The sequence below is a fragment of the Leopardus geoffroyi genome, chromosome D3 (genome assembly GCF_018350155.1).
Source record: "Leopardus geoffroyi isolate Oge1 chromosome D3, O.geoffroyi_Oge1_pat1.0, whole genome shotgun sequence".
Lineage (NCBI taxonomy): Eukaryota > Metazoa > Chordata > Mammalia > Carnivora > Felidae > Leopardus > Leopardus geoffroyi.
Genome location: NC_059339.1, coordinates 46,777,196 through 46,800,039, shown reverse-complemented (window position 1 = coordinate 46,800,039; position 22,844 = coordinate 46,777,196). Strand labels below are relative to the sequence as shown.

General features: G+C 38.0%; 1 protein-coding gene across 6 annotated transcripts in view; it reads right to left on the bottom strand.

Annotated features, from left to right (window-relative positions):
• The window catches only part of IMPACT (impact RWD domain protein), a 30,278-nt gene extending 9,441 nt beyond the window's left edge, over positions 1-20,837 (bottom strand). Inside the window, exons 1-7 of one of the 6 annotated variants that reach the window (XM_045456903.1) lie at positions 20,690-20,837; positions 19,487-19,615; positions 17,993-18,045; positions 16,084-16,146; positions 6,787-6,872; positions 3,546-3,668; positions 1,364-1,461 (exon numbers count right to left, since the gene is read on the bottom strand). In XM_045456903.1, coding sequence (XP_045312859.1) covers positions 1,364-1,461; positions 3,546-3,668; positions 6,787-6,872; positions 16,084-16,146; positions 17,993-18,045; positions 19,487-19,615; positions 20,690-20,725 — 588 coding nt within the window. In that variant the 5' untranslated portion in view covers positions 20,726-20,837. Of the gene's footprint in view, positions 1-1,363; positions 1,462-3,545; positions 3,669-6,786; positions 6,873-16,083; positions 16,147-17,992; positions 18,046-19,486; positions 19,616-20,168; positions 20,667-20,689 lie in introns of those variants that run through there. The other 5 variants (XM_045456904.1, XM_045456902.1, XM_045456905.1 and 2 more) reach the window with 5 other exon arrangements.
• Between the last annotated feature and the right edge of the window lie 2,007 nt (positions 20,838-22,844).

Sequence of the window (22,844 nt, the reverse complement as noted above, 5' to 3'; positions counted from 1 at the left end):
AAATAAAACATAAAGGATGCTCAGTTAAGTTGGAATTTCAGATAAACAACAAATAATTTTTTATTAGTAGTATGTCCCATACGATAGTGTTTATCTGAAATTCCAATTTAACTAGGCATCCTATATTTTATTTGGTAACCTTAGCAGGGACATAAAAGAGAAAGGTTCTGGAAACGACCAATAGTTTTATGTAGAAACTATTTAGAGTATGAATGAGATGAAAGACAATGTATCAGGAATGATAAAGCTAGGGTCATATCCCAAAGGGCCCCATAGAAGAGTTTAGGTTTCTCCTTGTACACAACGGATATAAGCAAAGATTGGGGGTGGGGCCAGTGACACACAGCAAGATCTTTCAGAAAGGTAACTTGCTGGCAAAGAGTATGGAAGAAATAATGGAAGTAGGGAAGACTGAGCTGCAGCCAGGGAGATCAATTTGAATCGGAAACTATGTTACCTTGTGGTTATTACTTTTTAATCTTTCAGGTTCTCAGGTTCCTGATCAACAAAATAAAGCAGACACTGATCTTTAAGATTTATTTGAGCTCTCACAATTATGATCCTGTAAGTCCAAGAGACTATAATCAGAAAAAGAAAGAGGATCCAGGATGAACAGATTCAGAACATAATGTCTAAGGAGGACCCTGGCAACAAGATTATGGGCAACAGCCAAGGACAAACTGCGGACAGAAAGAGCCAGAAGCCTGAACCAAAAGCTGTTATCTTGACCACAAGTCAATGCAGAGGAGAGTCAAAGTGCAGCCTGGTACAAAGAACTGTACCCTGTAGCTCAGGGCTTCAGAAGGGCTTACAGTTGAGGAGCTATAGAGACCAAAGAGAAGAGACTAAGGATTCAAACCTATGCTAAGTTAATGAGACTTTTGTTGTTAATTTAACTTTCTAGGTAGTTACAGTTTGTGATTGAAAATTCTCCCATCTGGTATCCTTGAGTGGGAATCAGGTCACCTAAGATCAAGAGGCACAAAAGGAAAAGGAATTCTGGTCAGAAAGACTCTGCTCAGCCAGTCTGTCCACTGTCCTCTTCCCTGGGCATCAATGGAGCCGACTTGGTTTTGCAGAACTCCCACACAATAGGACAAATAATTTTTTTAACAAGCTATTAAGCATCATAATTTTCCACACAATGCACTTTTCTTGTTTGGAAATCCATTAGAGGGTTAAGCCCTAATTTGTTAAAACCGAAACAAATCTTCCATGATTCACAGTAATTCCGGGGTAGGAAAATGAACAAATAATTTTCATCTTATATGAAAATTAAACATAACAGCAAACATAATAGGAAAACCATTTACTTGAATTACTTTGGTAAAACATCAAAGTGAACTGGACATAGAAACTTTACCTGTTTAGGACAAACTACCGGAGCCAAGTGCGCCTGAAAAGTACTTCTTCGGTCTGTAATAGGAATGCCATGATCAATCGGAGGTAATTCTTCTATTTCTATAAATTTAAAGAATTACATTATTTTATTTTTAAAATTCTTACATTTGAATAATGAAAAATTGACAATGGTGTGAGCAGAGGGTGGGGAAGGGAGTTGGGAAAGAGATGTAAATCATATAGCAAATCAACCCAAATTACCCTTAATAGCTATCTATTAAAATTATAATTTTAAGTAAAAAGTGTTCAAATGTAAGTAAGATTAAACTACTTGACTTATAAATGATTTTCACCAGTCAAGGTCATCCAGTAGGTTGGGCCTCAAATCCTGGGATGTTATAGTAGTATAAATCGGTATAATAGCTAAGTTTTAAGAGTATAAAAGGGTCCTAAGACCAAAAAGATTATCAGCTGCTAATATACCACAATTTATTTATCAATTCTGTTGATGGACTTCTGGGTTGGGAAACCTATGACTTTATTTTGTGTAGCTGTGATGTAACGTTTTCTGCTAATAAAACTGTTCCTTCTTCATAGGATTGAATATATCAATGATACACCAAATTGGTATTCCATGGAGTATCATTATTTCCAGTTATTCTGCCTCTTAAACAAGTTTAAGAACCACTAATTTGACCTTAACTCTGTTGAGAAACTTACCAACTATCCTGGCTGCTACATCTGCCTCATTTAGGATCGAAAGCTATTCAGGAAAAATAATTAAAATTGTTTCCGGGGCGCCTGGGTGGCGCAGTCGGTTAAGCGTCCGACTTCAGCCAGGTCACGATCTCGCGGTCTGTGAGTTCGAGCCCTGCGTCAGGCTCTGGGCTGATGGCTCAGAGCCTGGAGCCTGTTTCCGATTCTGTGTCTCCCTCTCTCTCTGCCCCTCCCCTGTTCATGCTCTGTCTCTCTCTGTCCCAAAAATAAATAAACGTTGAAAAAAAAAAAATTAAAAAAAAAAAAAAAATTGTTTCCTATTTCTATTCACTGATCTGTTGAATCTTACCCAGGTCAGCTTGCCTTACAATTGATGGACTACTTCAACTAACACATGTAAAAATATTTCTATACAGCTTTAAACAACAACTTGTCAAAACTTACTGCACTGGTGTGTGGCGGGGCTAGGTCAAGAAACCAAGTTTATGCAGGATGTTTTGCCTTCCTCCTGAGTGTGTCCTCTTCTTGAACAAACTGTGACCACTGTACCAGGGTAGCACTAAGGTCAACATGAACTGGACACTATTTATTGTTGACTATGATTTTTACTCTTGCTTTTAATAGTGTATCCTGTTTCTTGAAAGAAATCTTATGCCAAATCCACAAATATATAAATGAATAAAATGTGAGACTGAGGTAGGGGTGGGAATCCTGGGTCTTTTCTCCCACTCTTTCTCTTCCTATTTATTTTCCTTCCTGGTCCTGAAACACCACACAAGAACTTTAAAGCTTCATAGTATTGTTTGAAAGCTACTGTATAATGCATAGTTCCCTCTGGCCTATCATGTTTTTGTAAAAGCCTTGAGAAAACTGATGCTACCGTTCAAAATTTTAAGATACTAAAATAGAAGATATTTTCCAATGGCAACATACAGCTGATTGATTTATCGCATCAACCTATTCATAAGCTGAATACTATCTGATTATGGAACAAATCTACTTAAGCAAAAACTAAAATCTTAAAGGCATTTTACTAGCTTGAGTTCAGTGGCTGTACGTTCAGCTATTATATTTATGAACACAGACTAAAAGTTAACTGAAACATCAGGAGACAGCTGAGGATTTCAAAATGGACATATAAAAACAGGATGTGAACTGAAAACATTAACAGAGTTTTTCTTAGTTTCAGTTTCTCCTATCATTAATTCAAAACTCTAGAAAGTCACACACACAAAAAAAAAACAGTGGGGGGAGGGAGAAATTTCTGTTTTTTCCTCATCATTCTGACAGACCTAGCAAACATCAAAATGGCCAGCAGGCAGGAAAAAAAAACCCTCAATTCTCTGCAAATTAATAACTATTTCTTAACGTATGAGAGTTTACTACAGTTCTGTACCATTTCAGAAACATCCCACACGCCTCAAAAGAAACTAGTTGGTAACACCTGCCATCCCAGGCGCCTCAAAAGAAACTAGATGGTAATATACCTGTTTGATTTTCACTAATCTCAAAATCCAATGCTTTAACAGGATTTTCCGGTTGACATGCTAAAATGAGATCATCTTCACATTCTACATCTTCCTCTTCAGTTTTCTTCTTGATGTCAGGACCTATGTGGATATGAGACCTTATGAATGAACTTAGAGGACAGTAAGGAATTCCACTTAATAATTGGTTGGTCTTTGTCTAGGAAAATAAATAAAAGATGAGCCTGGAAGAGCTTATGATTCCGGAGAGCAAAGAAATGCTAAAAAAAAAAAAAAAAAAAAAGGTGAGCTAACAGAAAAGAATACAAGAGTCTACCTGAAGGCCAAACCTGGAAAAATTTGACCAACAAAATAATGATAGTATACAATTTTAACCCATGGAGTAAAATAATATACATGAGTTCATACTGATAAAAATAAATAAAAAACAAACAGGGAGAAGAGACATCTCTTCCTAACAAAAGAATTCCAATTCCATGAAGAAGGAAAGAAGGAAATGAGAATCATTATTATGCAAACACCACAGCAATAAATACTGTTGACAAAACAGACTAATAGATATTAAAGTTAAAGTTTAAGGAGGAACAGGATATTAGCAGAGGCTCAAAGTATCTCCCTCAAGGTACTTATCAACTACAAAGGGAAAGACAGTAACTGTGAGGTTAAGTTTATATGTCAACTTGGCTAGTTTAGTCCACAGTATCCAGATATTTATTTGATCAAACTCTATTCTAGATGTTTCTGTAAAGGTATTTCTTAGATGGAATTCACATTGAAATCAGTTAACTTTGAGTAAAGCAGACTGTCCTCCACAATGTGAGAGAGCTACACCTAGTTAAGGTCTTAATAGAAAAGGGACTAGCCTCCCCAGAGGAAGAGGGAATTCTTCGAGCAGACAGCCAGCCTTCAGACTTGAGCTGCAACACTAATTCTTCCCTAGGTCTCCAGCCTGCCAAAGTACCTTGCAGAGTGTAGACTTGCCAGCCTCCACAATCTCATGAGCCAATTCCTTAAATTAATCTCTCTCTCCTTCTCTTCCACACCTCTTCCTCCCTTCTTCTGCATCCATCCCTCTCTTCCCCCTCCTTGTCTTTATAAATACACATGCATACACACATACACACACACACACACACACACACACACACACACACACACACACTCACACCCAATTGGTTCTCTGGAGAGGCTTGATTAATACTATAACTTTACAGTGGAGATACCTGACAGATACCACCGTAACCAAAGGATCAAGGTAAACATAACAATAAAGCATACTGATACCATGAGTTCCTTGATATATGCACTGTGAAGGAGATAATATCATTTTTGTGGTATTCTTGCCAAAATGCCTAATCTTGCTCCAATATGAGAAAACAATGGACAGACCCAAACAGAGGGACATTCTACAAAATACAGTACTCTTCAAAAGTGTCAGGTCATAAGAGGTCATAAAAGCCAAGGAAAGACTGAGAAATTATTTACAGACTAGAAGAGAGTAAGGAGAAATAACGGGTCAATGCAATGTAGAATCTTGGACAGCATCCTATAACAGCAGAAAGGACATTAGTGGAAAAAATCCATGAAATTCAGATCTTTAGTTTGGTTAATATTATACCAATGTTAGTTTCCTATTCTTGGTAATTATACTGTGGTTAAGTAGGATGTTACTAGGGGAAACAGAGTGAGGGATATAAAAGAGTTCATTGTACTATTTTTGCAATTTTTCTGTAAGTCTAAAATTAGTATAGAATTGTAAAATTTTTTTGTGTATATAATTACTTCAAAATTTAGTACTTCTGCAATAGAAAAAACCTATGAAATAAATTTGTACTGAAGATTAACAGTAAAATCAACCTAAGTTACTTGTTAAGTGGGTAGAATGGAAAATTCTCATGAGATATCTTGATCACGAGCTTGTAACCTTATTAGTTCTTTAGAATTACAAATCCTTCCATTTTAGTATGAAGTCTACAAAAACAATTTTTGGTAAGAAAAATACCAAACAAAATTTCTAAAAAGTATAAATACAAATTGTAAACAAAAATCAATAACATTACAATTTAAAGAGTGGCTAAACTGTAATGTGGATATAGATGGAAAAGGGAAAATATCTTATTTTTAAGATCTATACTTTTAAAAATCTCCTGAGAATTGAGTGATTCCAAATTTTTTGGAGCCCTAAATTTTTACTGGCATACATTCCATTTTTTGCAATTATCCCACACTCTAGCATGGTAGATCAGCAAAAATCAATTTTATTTTGAGACTACTTTTCGTATCAATGCCCTGAAATGCTACAAAATCAGAACATGAATTATAAAAGTCAGGAAAACAATTCAAAAATGATTGCCACATGGAGAGAATATATCTTCATACCATTTATATCAGATGTTAATGGAAGCAGTAAAAACATTGTAGTTTCTACAGAAAAATAGTAAAATGCTCTGAAAAAGTTACCACTACTATCAATTTTAAATATATAATGATTTTGCTAAGTGAGTCCAAAATAATTGGTTCCTTATAAATAATCTTCTAAAAAGTTAGTAAATAAACTATTGCTGGTTTTTTAAAAATCTCTTTACCAGATTGAAAACAATTCTATCAGTGGTAACAATGAAATATTAGAAATACGCACGTTGTCATGAATGATTCAATCACAGAATAATAAAGACATATACTGATTTTCAAATGTCCTGAAATTAGATAGTAGCGACAGGCGTACAATTTTGGAATATACCAAAACCACTGTATTACACATTTTTAGAGGATAAATAATTATGGTATGTGAACTACATCTCAATTTAAAAATCAATTTTCAAAGTAAATTTTTATATCCTAAATATCAGTTGGTGTGTTTTCCAGAGTTCTTTTTCTATAAACACTTTACTCATTTGAAGCTAATGTCTAACTTGTGTACTCCAGTAATTCATGAGGAATGTTACATGGTTCATATTACCTTAATAGTCAAAGAAAGAAGAAATTTTAGACCCACGTTCTTTAACCCAAGTTCTGTAAGAGTATAATATGAAACCAAAGAGGCTAAAATCACATAGAAATAACCATAACTACATGAGCAAATGAACTTGTCCAGAGAAACTTGTATTTTATCACATATGAACCATAAAACAGAATACAGATTTTTCATTAAAAATTTCATTTAGAATATTTACATGGAAATTTAATTATGATTAAGTTAAAAGAGCATTAATAATATTAGTAATATTTTTCTGGTATTTACCTGGTTCTGTCATCTGAGATTTCTGTATTAGAACATCTCTTATTTTCTCTACCCATAGGTAAAGAATACTTTCACCAATATTCTGTCTAAACAAAATTGAAGAGAAAACTTGGTTATTAAAAAAACTTCTTTCTCAAATTCAAGAAAATATAAACATATTTACAATCTAAGAAATTATATGCAATCTAGCTATGCCTTTTAAAAAAGAATTTATAATAACATGAGATTTCCTAACATCTGTTAGCTAAGTATTGAATACAGATGTTCATATCAGTATTAACAATTTCAACAGGCTCCAAATTAACATTGCTTACTTAAGAGAAAAGCTGCAACCAAAGAGGGTAAAGAAAACTTCTGAACTTGAACTAGCTGAAGTAGATAGATGTAAAGGGGATTCAGTTCCTGTTAGCAGATATAGTTTCGGTACTGATGTCACAGCTTGCTTTTTTTTTAAGCTTTTTGAACAATTTCAAACTGCTTATTTGGTACACTTGTTTGGTATAATTATTTCAGCAAAGAAGAATGCAAAGCATCAGAGGAACTCCCTCAGAGACCAAATTTAAAAGACTTAAAAGACAATTCGGGTAACAACTTTACAATCGCATTTTGTTTTTGACAAAATATTCTGTTGCCCAAATTGACTCATTTTGGTTCCAAATAATGTCTGACTGATTCAGATAAATTAAATCCATCTCAAAGGTCACTGAGAAAAAGAACATGGCATGGTTCATGTCCATAGAGTTATGTCAAATGATGACAACAGCAATAAAATAAAGGTCCCGGTGTCTACTCTTTAGGGAATGACACCAACTTCAGATAAATGTCCGTTACGTGTACTTAAAGTAATCCCCGTATTACTTGATAACAACACCTTACCTCCTTCCTCTGAAATTCCCCCTTGAAACCACTATCTCTCTTCATCACTACCCATCAGTACCCACCAAAGGAAACTTTCAAAACAAGCAGAGAGAAGAAAATATTGTTTTCAAATAATTCTGTACCCTCAAATCTTCCCCATCTCACCCATAACTCCTTAGCACTAAACATTCCTCCCTGTGCTCTGGTAACTGGTGTCTAAGATTCTAAGAGAGAGGAAAAGTCAACTGGGAAGGCTTTAAAATTGGCGGAATGTGGTTTGAATTTCTTTTAAACAATTCCCACTTCGATCCTCTCTTCTCAATAAATGATTCAGAGGTATAGACGCAGAAAGGTACGATGGATTGAGTATATACAAAGCCCAAAGTTCATTATATGTGTCAACACATTAAATGCTCACAATTATTTAATGAAGTATTATTTTCCCATTGTACAAATGAGAAAACAGACCTAGAGAAAACAGACTTGTCTAAAACAGTCTTAGAAGCAGTGAAGAAGCCCAGAGGCAGAATGTGAATGCAGACTGACTCCAAAACTCAGCTTGCTCACTGCATTTTGCTCTCCTATCAAGCAGCTATGATCCTAGGCAAGTAAGCCACTTGAACTCTGAGTCTGTTTCTTCATCTATAAAACAAAGACTTAGAGCATGTTATCTTACTTTACAGAAGCAGTTTCTCTTCAAGTGAACCTATCTTAATTCACTCAACATAACTACACCATGTCTACATGCTGGCCTGGGGGGATGGTAGTCAATGAGAAAACTGGGTCCCTTATATCAGTGTTTGTGATCCTTACAAATTTATGTTTTTGTATATAATTCTCTCTATCTCCTAATCTCATTCTATTGAATTCTTCACATCACCAAAAATAGTAATACCAGTATCTAGTGTTTAATGAACACCTACTATACAGAAGACATGTAGAAAACACTTTGTTACTTCACTAAATCCTTAAGCCACCCTTCGAGGCAGGAAAATCAACCTGTGTATGAATCATACATTCACATTCAGATTTGTTGTTGGAGTGTTGTGAAAACACCTTGGAAGAATTTTCACAATTAATAAATAATTTTTCCAAATAATAAAGACAAAATTAAACCTTAACTCCAAATCTCCTCTCCTCCGGCCCACGGCTTCTTGCAGAAAAACGTACAACAGCACTTCTGCCCAACATCAGTTACCGAATGCTTCCTTTTCCCTTGTATTTAACAAAACTTACTGAAATCCAACGTACGGAAGTTGTAGTGGGTGTTTACAATTTCCTAAGGAAAATGACAATTACTCTTTCCCTTGTTCTATCACTAATGGTGTTTTGTTTGTTTGTTTTTGTTGTTGTTGTTATTGCTGCATTTGTGTTTTCTCTTGTAAGAAGAAACTGTGTTTTCTCCTTGGTCCAAGATTTTAACTATCCACTAGGATTTGGTGGTTTTCAAACTTTTGCATTGCTATAACGAAATCTCTCACAGAATCAGAAACAAATAAACAGACAAAAGCTGAGAGTCCTCCTTCCTGTGTCTATCTGCCTTGCACGCCACCCACAACTGGTCCTGGAGGAAGTCTATGGAATCCTAAGGACTCTGATACAAAATTTTAAAAAACTACTTATTATAGGGTGAGATGCTAAACTTTTATTTATTAAATTAAATTACGGTAAAGTAGCTAAATAGAAAATGTCTAGAACAATATTTGTTTCAAATTGAATAAAAGACAAACTTGGACTAAAAGCTGGATTTTGTGAATAGCTATACTTAAATGACTATTAGCCAATCCAGAATGATCAAAACAAAGTCATGTTACTTGTGGCTCTGTTGTATCTTTAATTTTCTAATATTTGTATTTGTTGATTTATGGACAAAGCCACTTGCTAAAATACACTACTAAGCTGTGTGACCTCAGACAAATCACTCAATCTGAGTTTCTATTATCCCATTTTCAAAATGACAAAATTGGATGAGATGATTCTTTTAATAACAATAAAATTAAGGGTAGCTATCATATGCTTCTAAAGCACATTACACAGATTATGTCATTTAATCCTCACAACAGTATTATTCTATTATTCTTATTTTACAGATGAGAAAACAGATTCAAAGAGGCCACATTATTTCCAAAACTGATTCTAGAAGCCTGGCCAAGACAGCCTTAATGTCAGCTTAGCTAAACTTGAGACTGGCAGAACTTCCTGACTATAGGCCTTGACCTCCCTTTTCTTAGTGCATTTTTGTTAGAAAACTTGACATTATAAATTCTTTCTCTACTCCTTTGGGAGTATCCCAAAGGATTTAGGGAGAATCCTGTCAGTTTTATAGCCTAAGAGTGTCTTTCTCAAGGACCTGGCAGCCATCATTTTGAACTGTAATCATTAAGGAAGACAGCATCCCTTCTCCCGTCTCTATGGGAGGGGAGGAGCCTAACTTCTGATGAGCAACAATTAGCAAAACACAGACGGCCTAATCATGAGAAACACATTTGCAAACTCAGGAAATAGCTTACTGGGCTTACACAGCTCACTGATTAACCTTCCCTCAAATCCTCATCCCAGCCCTTACAAATTCTGTTGATAGGAATGAAAACTAGTGTACCCACTGTGAAAAACAGTAGGCAGGTTCCTCAAAAAATTAAAAGTAGAACTACCCTACAATCCAGGAATCACACTACTGTGCATTTACTCACAGAATACAAAAACACTAATTTGAAAGGATACATGCATCCCTATGTTTACTGCAGAATTATTTACAACAGCCAAACTAAGAAAGCAACACAAGTGTCCATCAATAGATGAAGGGATAAAGGAAATATGGTGTGTATGTATGTGTATACATACACATACATACACACAATGGAATAATATTCAGCCATAGAAAAGGATGAAAACTTGCCATCTGCAACAAATGGATGGATCTAGGTAGCATAATGCTAAGCAAAATAAGTCAGAGCAGAGAGAGACAAATACCATATGATTCTACTCATGTGGAATTAAAGAAACAAACAAAGGAAGAGAAATAAAAAAAACAAAACAAAACAGACTCTTAACTTTAGAGAACAAACAGATGGTTACCAGAGGGGAGGTGGGGGGGTGGGGGGTGGGATGGGGTAAATTAAGTGAAGGGGATTAACAACAGACTTATCTTGATGAGCACTGAGTAATATATGGAACTGCTGAATCACTGTATTGTACATCTGAAACTAATATAACATTGCATGTTAACTACACTGGAATGAAAATTTTAAAAATTCTCCTGGCAAGAAAAACAAAAGCAAAAATAAACTACTGGGACTACATAAAAACAAAAGACTTCTACACATCAAAAGAAACAAATCAATAAAACTAAAAGGTAATCTATGGAATGGGAGAAGATATTTGCAAATGACACATACAATAAAGGGTTAGTATCCAAAATATGTAAAGAACTTATAAAACTCAACACCCAAAAAACAAATAAGCCAATTAAAAAATGGGCAAAACACATAGATATTTCTCCAGAGTAGACACCCAGATGGCGAATAGACACAGGTAAAGATGCTCTTCATCTCTTACCATCAGGGAAATGCAAATTAAAAGTATAATCAGATATTACCTCACACCTGTCAGAATGGCTAAAATCAACATGAGAAACAATAGGTGTTAGGGAGGATGTGGAGAAAAAAAGAACCCTTGTGCACTGCTGGTGAGAATGCAAACTGGTACAGCCACTGTGGAAAACAGTATGGAGGTTCCTCAAAAAGTTAAAAATAGAACTATCCTATAATCCAGCAATCGAATTACTAGGTATTTACCCAAAAAGTACAAAAACACTAATTCAAAGCAATATATGCACCCCTATGTTTATAGCAGCATTATTTACCATAGCCAGGATATGGAAGAAACCCAAGTGTCCATCCACTGATGAATGGATAAAGAAGATGTGACATATATAAATATAAATATGTATAATGGAATATTACACAGCCATAGAAAAAGGATTGAAGTATTATGCTAAGTGAAATAAGTCAGAGAAAGACAAATACCATATGATTTCACTCGTGGAATTTAAACAAAACAAAAAGCAAAGGAGACAAAAAAAAAAAAAAAAGAGAAAGAGAGAGAAATCAAGAGAGAGACTCTTAACTATAGAGAATAAGCAGATGATTACCAGAGGGGAGGTGGGTAGGGAGATGGGTGAAATAGGTGATGGGGATTAAGGAGGGCACTTGTCATGATGAGCACCAGCAATGTACGGAATTATGGTATCTTATATACGTGAAACTAATAACACTGTATGTTAACTCATTGGAATTAAAAACACAAAAAATTCTGCCTTTTGTTTCTGGAAGTTGAGGTCAGACTGAGCTCTGGCCTCTCTCCCCTACTGCAATAGTCTTGAACAATGTTTTCCTCACTCTTTTAGCTTTGTGGCAATTTGTGCTTTGATAAGCCTCGCCTTGTCTACGGCCATACCACCCTGAACGCACCTGATCTCATCTGATAAGCCTCTCCTCCCAACTTTCAAATCTAAGACTCCATGATAAATCAAAATGTGAGGGGGTATGGGAAATTAAAATCATTATCTTGGATTTTAAATTAAATATTGTTAAAATGAACCATTGTAAATTTAAATACAGATATTCCCCCATTTTCCAAAAGTTTGTGTTATGCCACTGCACTTTTACAAAAGATCTACGTTAGCTGTTTTCACTAACCAAAAGAAACCTGAAGAGGATTTTCACTTTTACAAGAACTGCCATTACTGTACCAAATGTAGGTCTTTCATAAAGTGAAGCAGTGTAACCTGAACATTCAGAATGTTGGGGATATTCTTTCTTTATGCCATTTTGAGAGGTTTAATAGGAATGCTCCACTTTTAGATGGTGGGGAAAAATCTGTACTACAAAAAAAAAAAAAAATGTTAATCCCTTTCCTTAAGGGATTACTCTTAAACAACATTTATTATTATGTTCCGGGTATTTTTAAATCCATCATTCACGTTTTGCTTGATTAAAATAATTATTTTCACAGATTTAAAATACTCATATGCAAAATATTTCATCAAAAATAAGGTATGATAAGCAAATTAATCTACAACTAATCACCAAATCCTAGTCAATATTCTTTTTTAAAGAGTTTATTTATTTATTTTGAAAGGGAGAGGGAGGGAGGGAGATGGGGGAGAGAGAGAGAGGAAAGAAGGGAGAGAAGAAGGGAGGGAGAGAGGGGGAGGGGGAGAGAGACACAGTATCCCAAGTAGCCTCCATGCTGCCAGTACAGAGCCCAACATGGGGCTCAAACTCTTGAACCGTGACATAACGACCTGAACCAAAACCAAGGGTTGGATGCTTAACCGACTGAGCCATCCAGGTGCCCCAGTCTATATTCTTAAGTATTTCTTTAACTGATCATTCTTCTCCATCCATTCTTGTTGCCTTCCTAAAAAGGCTTCCACCATCTCCCTCCTCCTCAAACTCTTCATAGCCCATCTCTCACACTGCAATACAAATCTGATTACATCACTACTCTGTGTAGAACACTTAGAGCCTACAACATAATGCCCACACTTCTTTCCCAACTTACGACTTCTTTATTCTTATCCTTACCTAATTTATATACCTGGCATCTTAAACTATTTGCTAAATTCTGAAGATGCCAGGTTGCTTCACACCTACATGATTTTGCTCATGCAGTCCCTTCTACCAGAAAACCTCTCCCCACTTGATTACCTGGCAAACACCATGCTCCAAGGTCTCCTTCACAATGGAACCCTTCTTTACAACTCTATCCACATGCCCAGAGATAGTCTGTTGCTAAAACCTCTTAAAAAAATGCTAGTACATCACTTGGTCCAAACCTCTCAGTAATTATGTCATTATATCATACTGGTACACATTTATCTTCATTTTAAAATTCCAAACTCCTAACAAAGTACCAGCATATAGGAGATACTCAATAAATTCTTACAGGAAAAACTGTTAGTTTTCTGACTTCTGCTTTCCTACCTAAGAGGAAACAAACCATGGCTCATCCTCTTGTCTAGGCAAAAATCACATTTTACATACAAAATGATGTTAATGTAAAAATCTCCATAGTGATATAATATTTAGAATATAATGAAACTATAAATATTAAAAACTATATTCATACATTTACTAATTTTCAAAACTAATAATATTTTTCAATTTGCTGCCCCCTGCTGGATTTATGGAAAAATATTAAAGGCTATCACAAAACTTAAGAGTGTTTTAAAGAGTGCTCTTTAAAAAAAATTTTTTTTTAACGTTTATTTATTTTTGAGACAGAGAGAGACAGAGCATGAATGGGGGAGGGTCAGAGAGAGGAAGACACAAAATCTGAAACAGGCTCCAGGCTCTGAGCCATCAGCACAGAGCCCGACGCGGGGCTCGAACACACGGACCGCGAGATCATGACCTGAGCTGAAGTCAGCCGCTCAACCGACTGAGCCACCCAGGCGCCCCAAGAGTGCTCTTTTTAAAAGAGTGTTTATTTTTACTCACACCACCTGTGTGAAAACAATACCATTGGACTAGGATTATTCAAGCCTTTTTTAATAAGCAAGACAGTATAAACCACAATTCTATCTTTAGAACAAACTGCTTTATAATCTCTGACCTTTTCTAATTCCCAAATAGCTCAACTGAACCAGTTAGGGAGAACACCAAATTGTGTCCTATGGGAAGGGATCTATCTCTTAGTAAAAGAGGGGCTTTTGGATAGAAAAAAGGCAGATGGGAAGCCATTTCTGAGTACATGACATTGTGGATAGGTAGGAGAAAAATCTAACTTACGAACATTAGTATGACAGAATCCAAATATGGGAAGGTTTTCAAGAAAGAGGTACTTCAACACCAGCATAAGTTACAGATGTCACGTAAGATAAGAACTAAAAAAATGACCACAAGATGTATAATTACAACATCACTGGTGAACAAATTTGCAGTATATTTATTCTACTCTAAGGGAGAAGATAAAATGGTAAATAAACATATATAAAGGATTACAGAAACAAGTTTCTTGGGGGCGTAAAGTTGGAATGACCAGTAAGGTTAGAGAAAGTTATCAGAAAACATTTAATTGAGGAAATAAATAATACTTATATGCTGAGGAATATCTAAATGGGGTCATCCTTTATTGATACGTCCAGTTCTTGGTTACTTCCAGGGTCAAGTATAAACCTGGGACTCAAGGAAGAACATACTTCTCCAGGAAGGAATGAACAGAAGCAATTCCATAAAGACTTACCACATTTTAATTAAATATTTTAGGAGGAAAAGGAACCTGGCCGAGATCCCAGGGATACACTGTACCAAAAAGGGTGGCCACCTAGAACATATAAGACAATCCTTACCAGTTTCTGGATTACAGTAAAACTGATTCTAAAACATTGTTTATTTTACTAAATTAACATCTTACTAAAATTAATCCAAATCACAGTCATCTTCCCTGGACTACTGCATTAGCCTCCTAAAGTATCTATTCTTGCTCCCTTCCAATCAGCCCTCCACACAGAAACAGACTGGTGTTTTCAAAGTCAGAATCTTATCAACGACATCACACCACTTGAAAACCTCTGCTTTCCACGGGTCTTAACAACAAAGACAACAATCCTTCACATGGCCTCCAAGACTGTGCATGACCTCCCCTGCCTACCTCACCAGGTCACTGTCCCAGCATCCTCCCTCCTCTCCCCTCCCCTCTCTTCCCCCTTCATACCACCAACTTTATGTCTTGACAAGCTCCTTGACACAGAGCCTTTGCACATGCTGTGCCATTCGCTAGTTATCTTCACTTCAGTAATTCAGCTCTGAAGTCAAGCCATCCTTGACTAGGTTATATCTTGTTTCAAATTCATTTAGTACTGCACATTAATATCTTTCTTTTACAGAACTTATCAGAGCTGCAGTTTTACCTTCATTTTACAATGTCATGAGTGATATCTCTATCAGTAAGTTCTAAATGCCATGAAAACAGAGACCATTTTTGTTTTTACTATGTGTACCTATGACCTAGTACAGTGCCTATCTTGTAGTATTTCTTGAATGAATGAAACAGTGAAGAATACAGTGTCAACAGACTCTCAGTTTTATGACCTAATACAAGATTCTGCTGTAACCAGTTTCATTCAACATAGCCTGTGAAAGTATTAAAACAAGAACTGTGTCTTTGGGTTTACTTTCACAATCTGGTATTTTTACAGCTATTAGCTCTGAATCGTTACTGTTTTTTGTTTTTGTTCTATCTAAGTAGAAATCATATCAAGTGTATATATAAAATTATATAAGCAGTCTTTCAAAGACTCTTCAAATGCATCCTTTATGTTAAGGGAAAGGCAGCTTAACAAAAACTTTAGAAAATGCCTTAACATATCAGTTGCAACAAAAGCCCACAATAAAATCACAAGTAGAATTTTTTTTTAAATCATTTGCTACTTACATATATATTTCCTCAAGGCTATTTGATAAATCTGCACGTTCTTGTCCTTTAAGCCAAGGAGCACTAAGATTAAATAAAACACAATGAAGAAGACTATTCAAGGATTGTGTTTATATTTCAAACAGAAATTACTGATTAAATTACAAATTATTTGATAACTTTTAAAAATTACCTACTTTCATTAAAATGTTATATTGTACAAATCTATACAGCTCCAAAATGCTTTCATTGGCATTAACTTATTGTGTCCTCCCAGGAAACCTTGATGAAGGCAATCCCAATATTATTCAATTAAAATATGGTTTAAAAAACAGAGGTGAGTTCATAGGATATCACGAACCTGTCCGGGTTTACGTAAATGGCAGAACAAGTTCGAGAATCCAAATTTCCAGATTCACAGTATCTGCGACACTGTTAGGAATTGCCAATTTTTTTTCTTTTCTAAATAGTGTCTCAAAAACAACTTTAACAAATAGAGTGGTTGCCACGTGACTGCAAAAATATATATCAACTTTTCCTGAAAAGGGCATTTATGTTTATAGGCATTCTAAAATTATATCTCTCATTTTCAATAAATAAAAATTAACAGAACCATTATTATTATCAAATTTTATTTCTGTTTTAAAACACATACAAAAAATTATCCCACTGGTAGGTAAAAATTTTAATAATGACAATTTAATGGAATTCTCTTCACACAAGTTTATACATCTTAGGAGGTCAAGTGGACAAAGCTGATCAAAGATCATTTGCAATCAACAGGTCATGACTAAGATTAAGCTTAGGCTGCTAAGAAGATGGTTCCTCCACAACAAGGGGCAGGGAGAAGCACCAGAAGCACCAAGCATGGGTAATTCCCAGAGGACAAGCAGTCTTAGGCAGAGGCATGCCAAGGAACTATGGCTAGGTCAGCAGAACCAGATTAGGAGAAACTAAACCACCAGTTTGTCTAAAGAGAAAGATTTCTCTCTCTCTCTCTAAATACAATTCAGTAGCTATTTTATCCCTACGAATGCTGTGATTCTCTTTTATACTAAATACATTCTGCAATGTGTTTTTTATATAATTTAAATTTTTTTATTTAAATGCTCTATACAAAGTCCAAAAGGTGTTCTTTTCAAGTGCTTTTTTATTTTTTTTTAAATGTTTATGTATTTTTATTTTTGAGAGAGAGACAGTGTGAGCAGGGGAAGGGCAGAGAAAGAGAGAGAAAGACACACATACGGAATCTGAGCTGTTAGCACAGAGCCTGACACGGCGCTCAAACCCACGAACCATGAGATCATGACCTGAGCCAAAGTCGGATGCTTAACCAACTGAGCCACCCAGACACCCCCAAATAAATAAACTTTTAAAACAGGGGTGCCTGGATGGCTCAGTTGGTTAAGCAACAGACTTTGGCTCAGGTCAGAATCTCAAGGCTTGCGGGTTTGAGCCCCACATCCGGCTCTGTGCTGACAGCTCAGGGCCAGGAGCCTGCTTCAGATTCTGTGTCTCCCTTTCTCTCTGCCCCTCCCTTGCTCACACTCTGTCTCTCTCTCTCAAAAATGAATAAACATTACCAAAACGAAAGTTTCTTTACTGTGAGAGAGAGAGCATGCAACCATGAGCAGGGGGAGTGGGAGAGGGAGAGAGGGAGAGAGAGACTCATAAGCAGGCTCTGTGCTGCCAGCACAGAGCCCAACATGAGGCTTGAGCCCACGAACTGTGGGATCATGACCAGAGCTGAAATCAAGAGTCAGAAGCTTAACCAACTGAACCACCCAGGTGCCCCCAAAAGGTGTTCTTAACTTCCATATGTATTTTCCTAAGAAAGGTATTTTATATAAACACAAAGCACAATATAGAGAAATAATCTTTAAAAAGTATAATCTTTTTGTAAGAATATAAACATAGAAATATAGCTTACTTCAGTTGATAAATAGGTGGCGCTGTACCTGGGTATTCATTTGGTAGCATCACCTGTAAAGCAGTTTAAAAATAAATCTGTTTATACTTCATCATGACTCAAAGTTAACAATATTTATAAAGCTAGTTACTGGACAAATTTCCTACTTGCCAAACTAAAATCAAAACGGTTATTGTGGGGGCACCTGGGTGGCTCAGTCGGTTAAGCGTCTGACTTCGGCTCAGGTCATGATCTCACGGTCTGTGAGTTCGAGCCCCGCATCGGGCTCTGTGCTGACCACTCGGAGCCTGGAGCCTGTTTCAAATTCTGTGTCTCCCTCTCTCTCTGACCCTCCCCCATTCATCCTCTGTCTCTGTCTCAAAAATAAATAAACGTTAAAAAAAAAAAATTAAAAAAAAAACAGTTATTTTGTTCAATCTCAGGAGAGAAATGCCTCCTCATATTTATACTTAAAGTATGTTGTTAATGATAATGCCAATTTTTAAGGAGCACATTATTTACAGAGAAGGTATACAAGCAATGAAAGTTAGGAAATAAGAGTGGGGAAGACAAAGATGAAAGGAAAACTGAAATAGAGGCATTAAACCCTAACCTCAAGTGAAAAGGGTGGCACTATAGCATGTTCCAGGTATTTTTCTGAAGAAATATTAAAAAAAAAACCTATTAAATACTGGTAAACACATTAAATAACTAACCCTTTACAGAGACCCATACACCTTTGTTCCCAGATCAGTATTGTTATAAAAACAAACACTGACAAAAACCTTTATGTTGAAAATATAGGCAGTCACCAAAGAATAAGCATTAATACAGAAAGCTATACTAATCTTGTCATTTTTTTATCTTAACCACACTGATTCTCAGTTAATAAAGAAACAAGTATCTGTTTTATAAAGCCTTTTAAATTACTAACCTATTCTTCCTCTTAAAGGTTAGCCATCCTTCCAGGTTTAAACCCTCTCCTATTAAATGGACAGAACAATGAAAGGAAGTGAAACTCAAGTCTGTCAAAGGTATATTAAGAATATCTAATTAGGGGCGCCTGGGTGGCGCAGTCGGTTGGGCGTCCGACTTCAGCCAGGTCACGATCTCGCGGTCCGTGGGTTCGAGCCCCGCGTCGGGCTCTGGGCTGATGGCTCAGAGCCTGGAGCCTGTTTCAGATTCTGTGTCTCCCTCTCTCTCTGCCCCTCCCCCGTTCATGCTCTGTCTCTCTCTGTCCCAAAAATAAATAAACGTTGAAAAAAAAAATTAAAAAAAGAATATCTAATTAAAATAACTGGGATAGGAAAGATTGAGACTATCAGTTAAAGCATGTCTTGAGTGATCAGAGATTTCATTACCCTGGTGCTTAGATACTCAATTGTTAACAAAAGCTAACAAGAAAACAGACAATTCAGAAGTCACACAACAGTCATTTAGAGGAATACAGTATTAGTCAATCATACAGTCACTGTTGTAACTGGAAAATGGCTATAGAGAAGGAGGGAAAAATACCTGCAAGCAAAGTGTCCACTTGGGGTCATCTATATCGTCGCTAATTCTAATACAAAATATTTTGGCACAGTCATCAATGACACACCATTCCTCGCCATAGATAGCTGCCATTGCTTCAATTTCCTCATTCTGTAAGAAGTTGATGGGAGGAAAAAAAGTCAACGAATGTACATGCCCTAAAAGCCTGAATTTTCCTTCCTCTTATAAAGTATTTTTATTTAACATTACTAGCCTTTATAAAGGATCCCTGAAGGAACACTGCCAAAAGGTCTTAGCAGCAGGTCACCATGTTCTACTCTGTAAGTGGTTGCCAGACAAGGACTAGGACCAGCCTTGCTGCAACATCACTGGGTTTTTGGCCACTAGTGAGCCAAGATATATACAATACCCTACAGCATGATTTACAAGTGGGAAGATGAACACACATCCTCTGCTTCACCTTTTCTTAGGTACCACGTAATCCTCACTCCCACTCCCCAGTATCCTTGCTATATACTAGCCATATAGTCCTACTTAATATCTCCATTGTTTCTTTTGGATTTAGGCACAGGTATGAGTGGTTGTTTCATTGTTTTCTTGGTAATCTTATCCTAAAAACATTTCGGAAATTATTCTTTGGTTTGGGGTTAAAAAAGAAAAATAACAGGATCTAAAGGTGAAAAGGGGAAGCAAAGTATGCAACCTTGTATGCATCTCATTTTGGCCTCACAGCCCAGATGGAAAAGCTTTTAAGAGTACCCACGTGAGCCACGCACTAGGGAAAGCTCACTATCAAGAGGAGTAAGATCCAGCGGGCCCTCAAGGAACTCCAGGGTTTGTGTTATTATTGCCCATTTTGCAAAGGCAGAAACTGGAGATAAGTGGCTTGTCCAAGGTGACCCGGCGGCGACAGGGAAGAAAGCAGAACCCGGATTTCTGTCGCCGGCCCGGAGCTGCTCCGTCGCGTGCTGATGGTTGACGACGACACCGTCGGAGGCAGGCCGAGCCCGCCGACGCCCGGGAGCGGCTGGCCGGAGGGCGATCGGCGGAGAACGGGCGCCAAGAGAATGGAACGCGGTGCAGCAAACGGCGCGCCTGGAGGCCCGGACGGTGCCGGCGGGAATGGGGGCGGCCCCGGGCAGAGGGCCTCTCGGCGGAGGAGGCCCGGGACGGCGAGGCGAGGCCGAGCCGAGCCTGGAGGTCGGCGCCCCGGCGGGCCCTCACCTGCCTCTGGTCGCTCCCTGCGTCCCCCTCAGCCATGTGGCCCCGGGAGCAGCCAGACGGCCGGCGCCGGCCCAGGTCCGGAGTGCGGGGGCGGGGCGCTGCGGCGGCGAGCGGAGGACCGGCTGCAGCGAGGCCGACCCGGAACCGCAACCCGGGGCGCGCCGCGCAGCCCGCATCTGCTTCCGGGTTGTGGGCCAGGTGATGTGAGGGGCTCTCAGCACCCGAGGTTCCTCTCCCTGGCCCTCTGCCCGCCTTCTTTCTGCCCCTTAGCGGCGCCCGGGGAAGCCGTCCCGCTAGAGAGACGGCTGGAGGGCTCCTGGGCTCCGTGTCCTGGAAACGCCGGGGCTGGGGGCTTCAGGTCGCCCACTGCGGCCGCGGTATACCCCGGAGTCCCCGGGAAACGTTGGGGTGTCGGGCTTACCGCCACGGCCCAGGGAGGAATTCGACCGCAGTCTACAGCCCAGACTCGTCTTTGCATTTCCAGGCAGGGGTTGTTTTGTTTTGTTTTGTTTTCTGGATTTTTAAAAACGTGTTTTAAGGTATTTTGTTTAATCTGGGCAAGGATGTGTTTGATTTTCCAAAAACAAGCGAGGAGAGAGCAGGCGGCATTTCGAAAGCGTGCAGGAAAACTTACCCACCCAACTATTGTATTGTGATAGCTTTTTGGGGTTTTGTTGGTTGGTTGGTTGGTTGTTTTGGCGTTCTTGGACATTTTGCCTAAAAGCTCCTTTTGTACAAGACACTAGTTATGCCAGCCAATGTAATGGTCATTGTTTCATTACCCAAAACATTTGCATCAATTTGCTTCAGTTAGTCTCCACTCCACCCCACCCCTCCAACACCTACTTTGCAACACATTGGTTGTGAATTATATGGCTATCGTAATAAAGGCACATAATATCTTATTCAACTGGGATTTTGTCCCCTCTTCACTTTCTTCACACGCACAGACAAAACCTCAAAATATGACATCCTTCCTCTCTTTTGTCTTAATTATGGGCGTGTTTTAATTACCCCATAATCTGAGTTAAGAGTGCACCACTTAAGTACTTGTAAAGAAGTCTGCTTAAATTACTTTGAGAGGATCTTACTGAGCCTTGTGGATTTATTAATTCAGATATTTATTAGGCTCTTGTGCTAAGCTTTACAGATGGATTTTCAGACATAATGCATTGCCTTTAAGGAGCTAAATGGGGAGCAACAAAAGTAATTAAGATTAAAATGGACTAGAATTGTGTCCTGTTGTGTTAGTAGAACCAAAAAAGGCCGTCCAACCAATGTGTTTGTTTGTTTTTTAAGAGAGAGACAGAGCTCAAGGGCGGGGGGGGGGGGGGGGGGGGGGGGGGGGGAGGGGAGTCAGAGAGACAGTGGGAGACACAGAATCCCAGGCAGGCTTCAGTCTCTGAGCTGTCAGCATAGAGCCCAACCCAGGGCTGGAACCCACAAACTGCGAGACCATGACCTGAGTCGAAGTGGGAGACTTAACCAACTGAGTCACCCAGATATCCCCGCCCATCCAAATTTTACTGGGCTTCTTGTTCCAGAGAATGCTTGCACTGACTTATAGAAGAACAGGTAGAGGTTAGCTAATTGAAGAAGGGGAGGGTAGTTGTTTCAGATGGTGAGAAAAATACTGGCAGAAAAATTGTGGCCCATGTAAGAAATTTCATGCAGTTCATTGCCTCTGACATCATAGCTGTTAACCTCCTCTTGTCACATGGCTTGCATGTGGCTTTCTGATTGTCTCCATAAGTTTGCAGTTGTGCATTCATTTTGGTTCCAAGAGAGTGCTTGGAGGGCTTTAGCCCTCAGTAATGTCCATCACATTTCCTCCCTCTATTTGGTTTGGACAGTGTGTTTGTCTTCATCTTGAGCTAAAACAGTTTCTAGCTCCTCCTTCCAACCAAGTTGGGCCCCAAAGTCCATGGTACTGTCAGTTTATCATGGTATTTCTCTACTAGGCAAGGAATTTGCCTGGAAGTGCTATGGGGTTTGGCCACCATGCATCTCCAGGTTGCTTGAAACTTTCTGCAGTTAGCATCCTAATACTACCTAGATGTCCGTCTATTGTTAAACAGCTTTCTTCCTTCACTCTGAACTCTTCCTTCATTGATCTCTTCACATTTCTTACAGCTTCTATTGCATAAAATAGTGA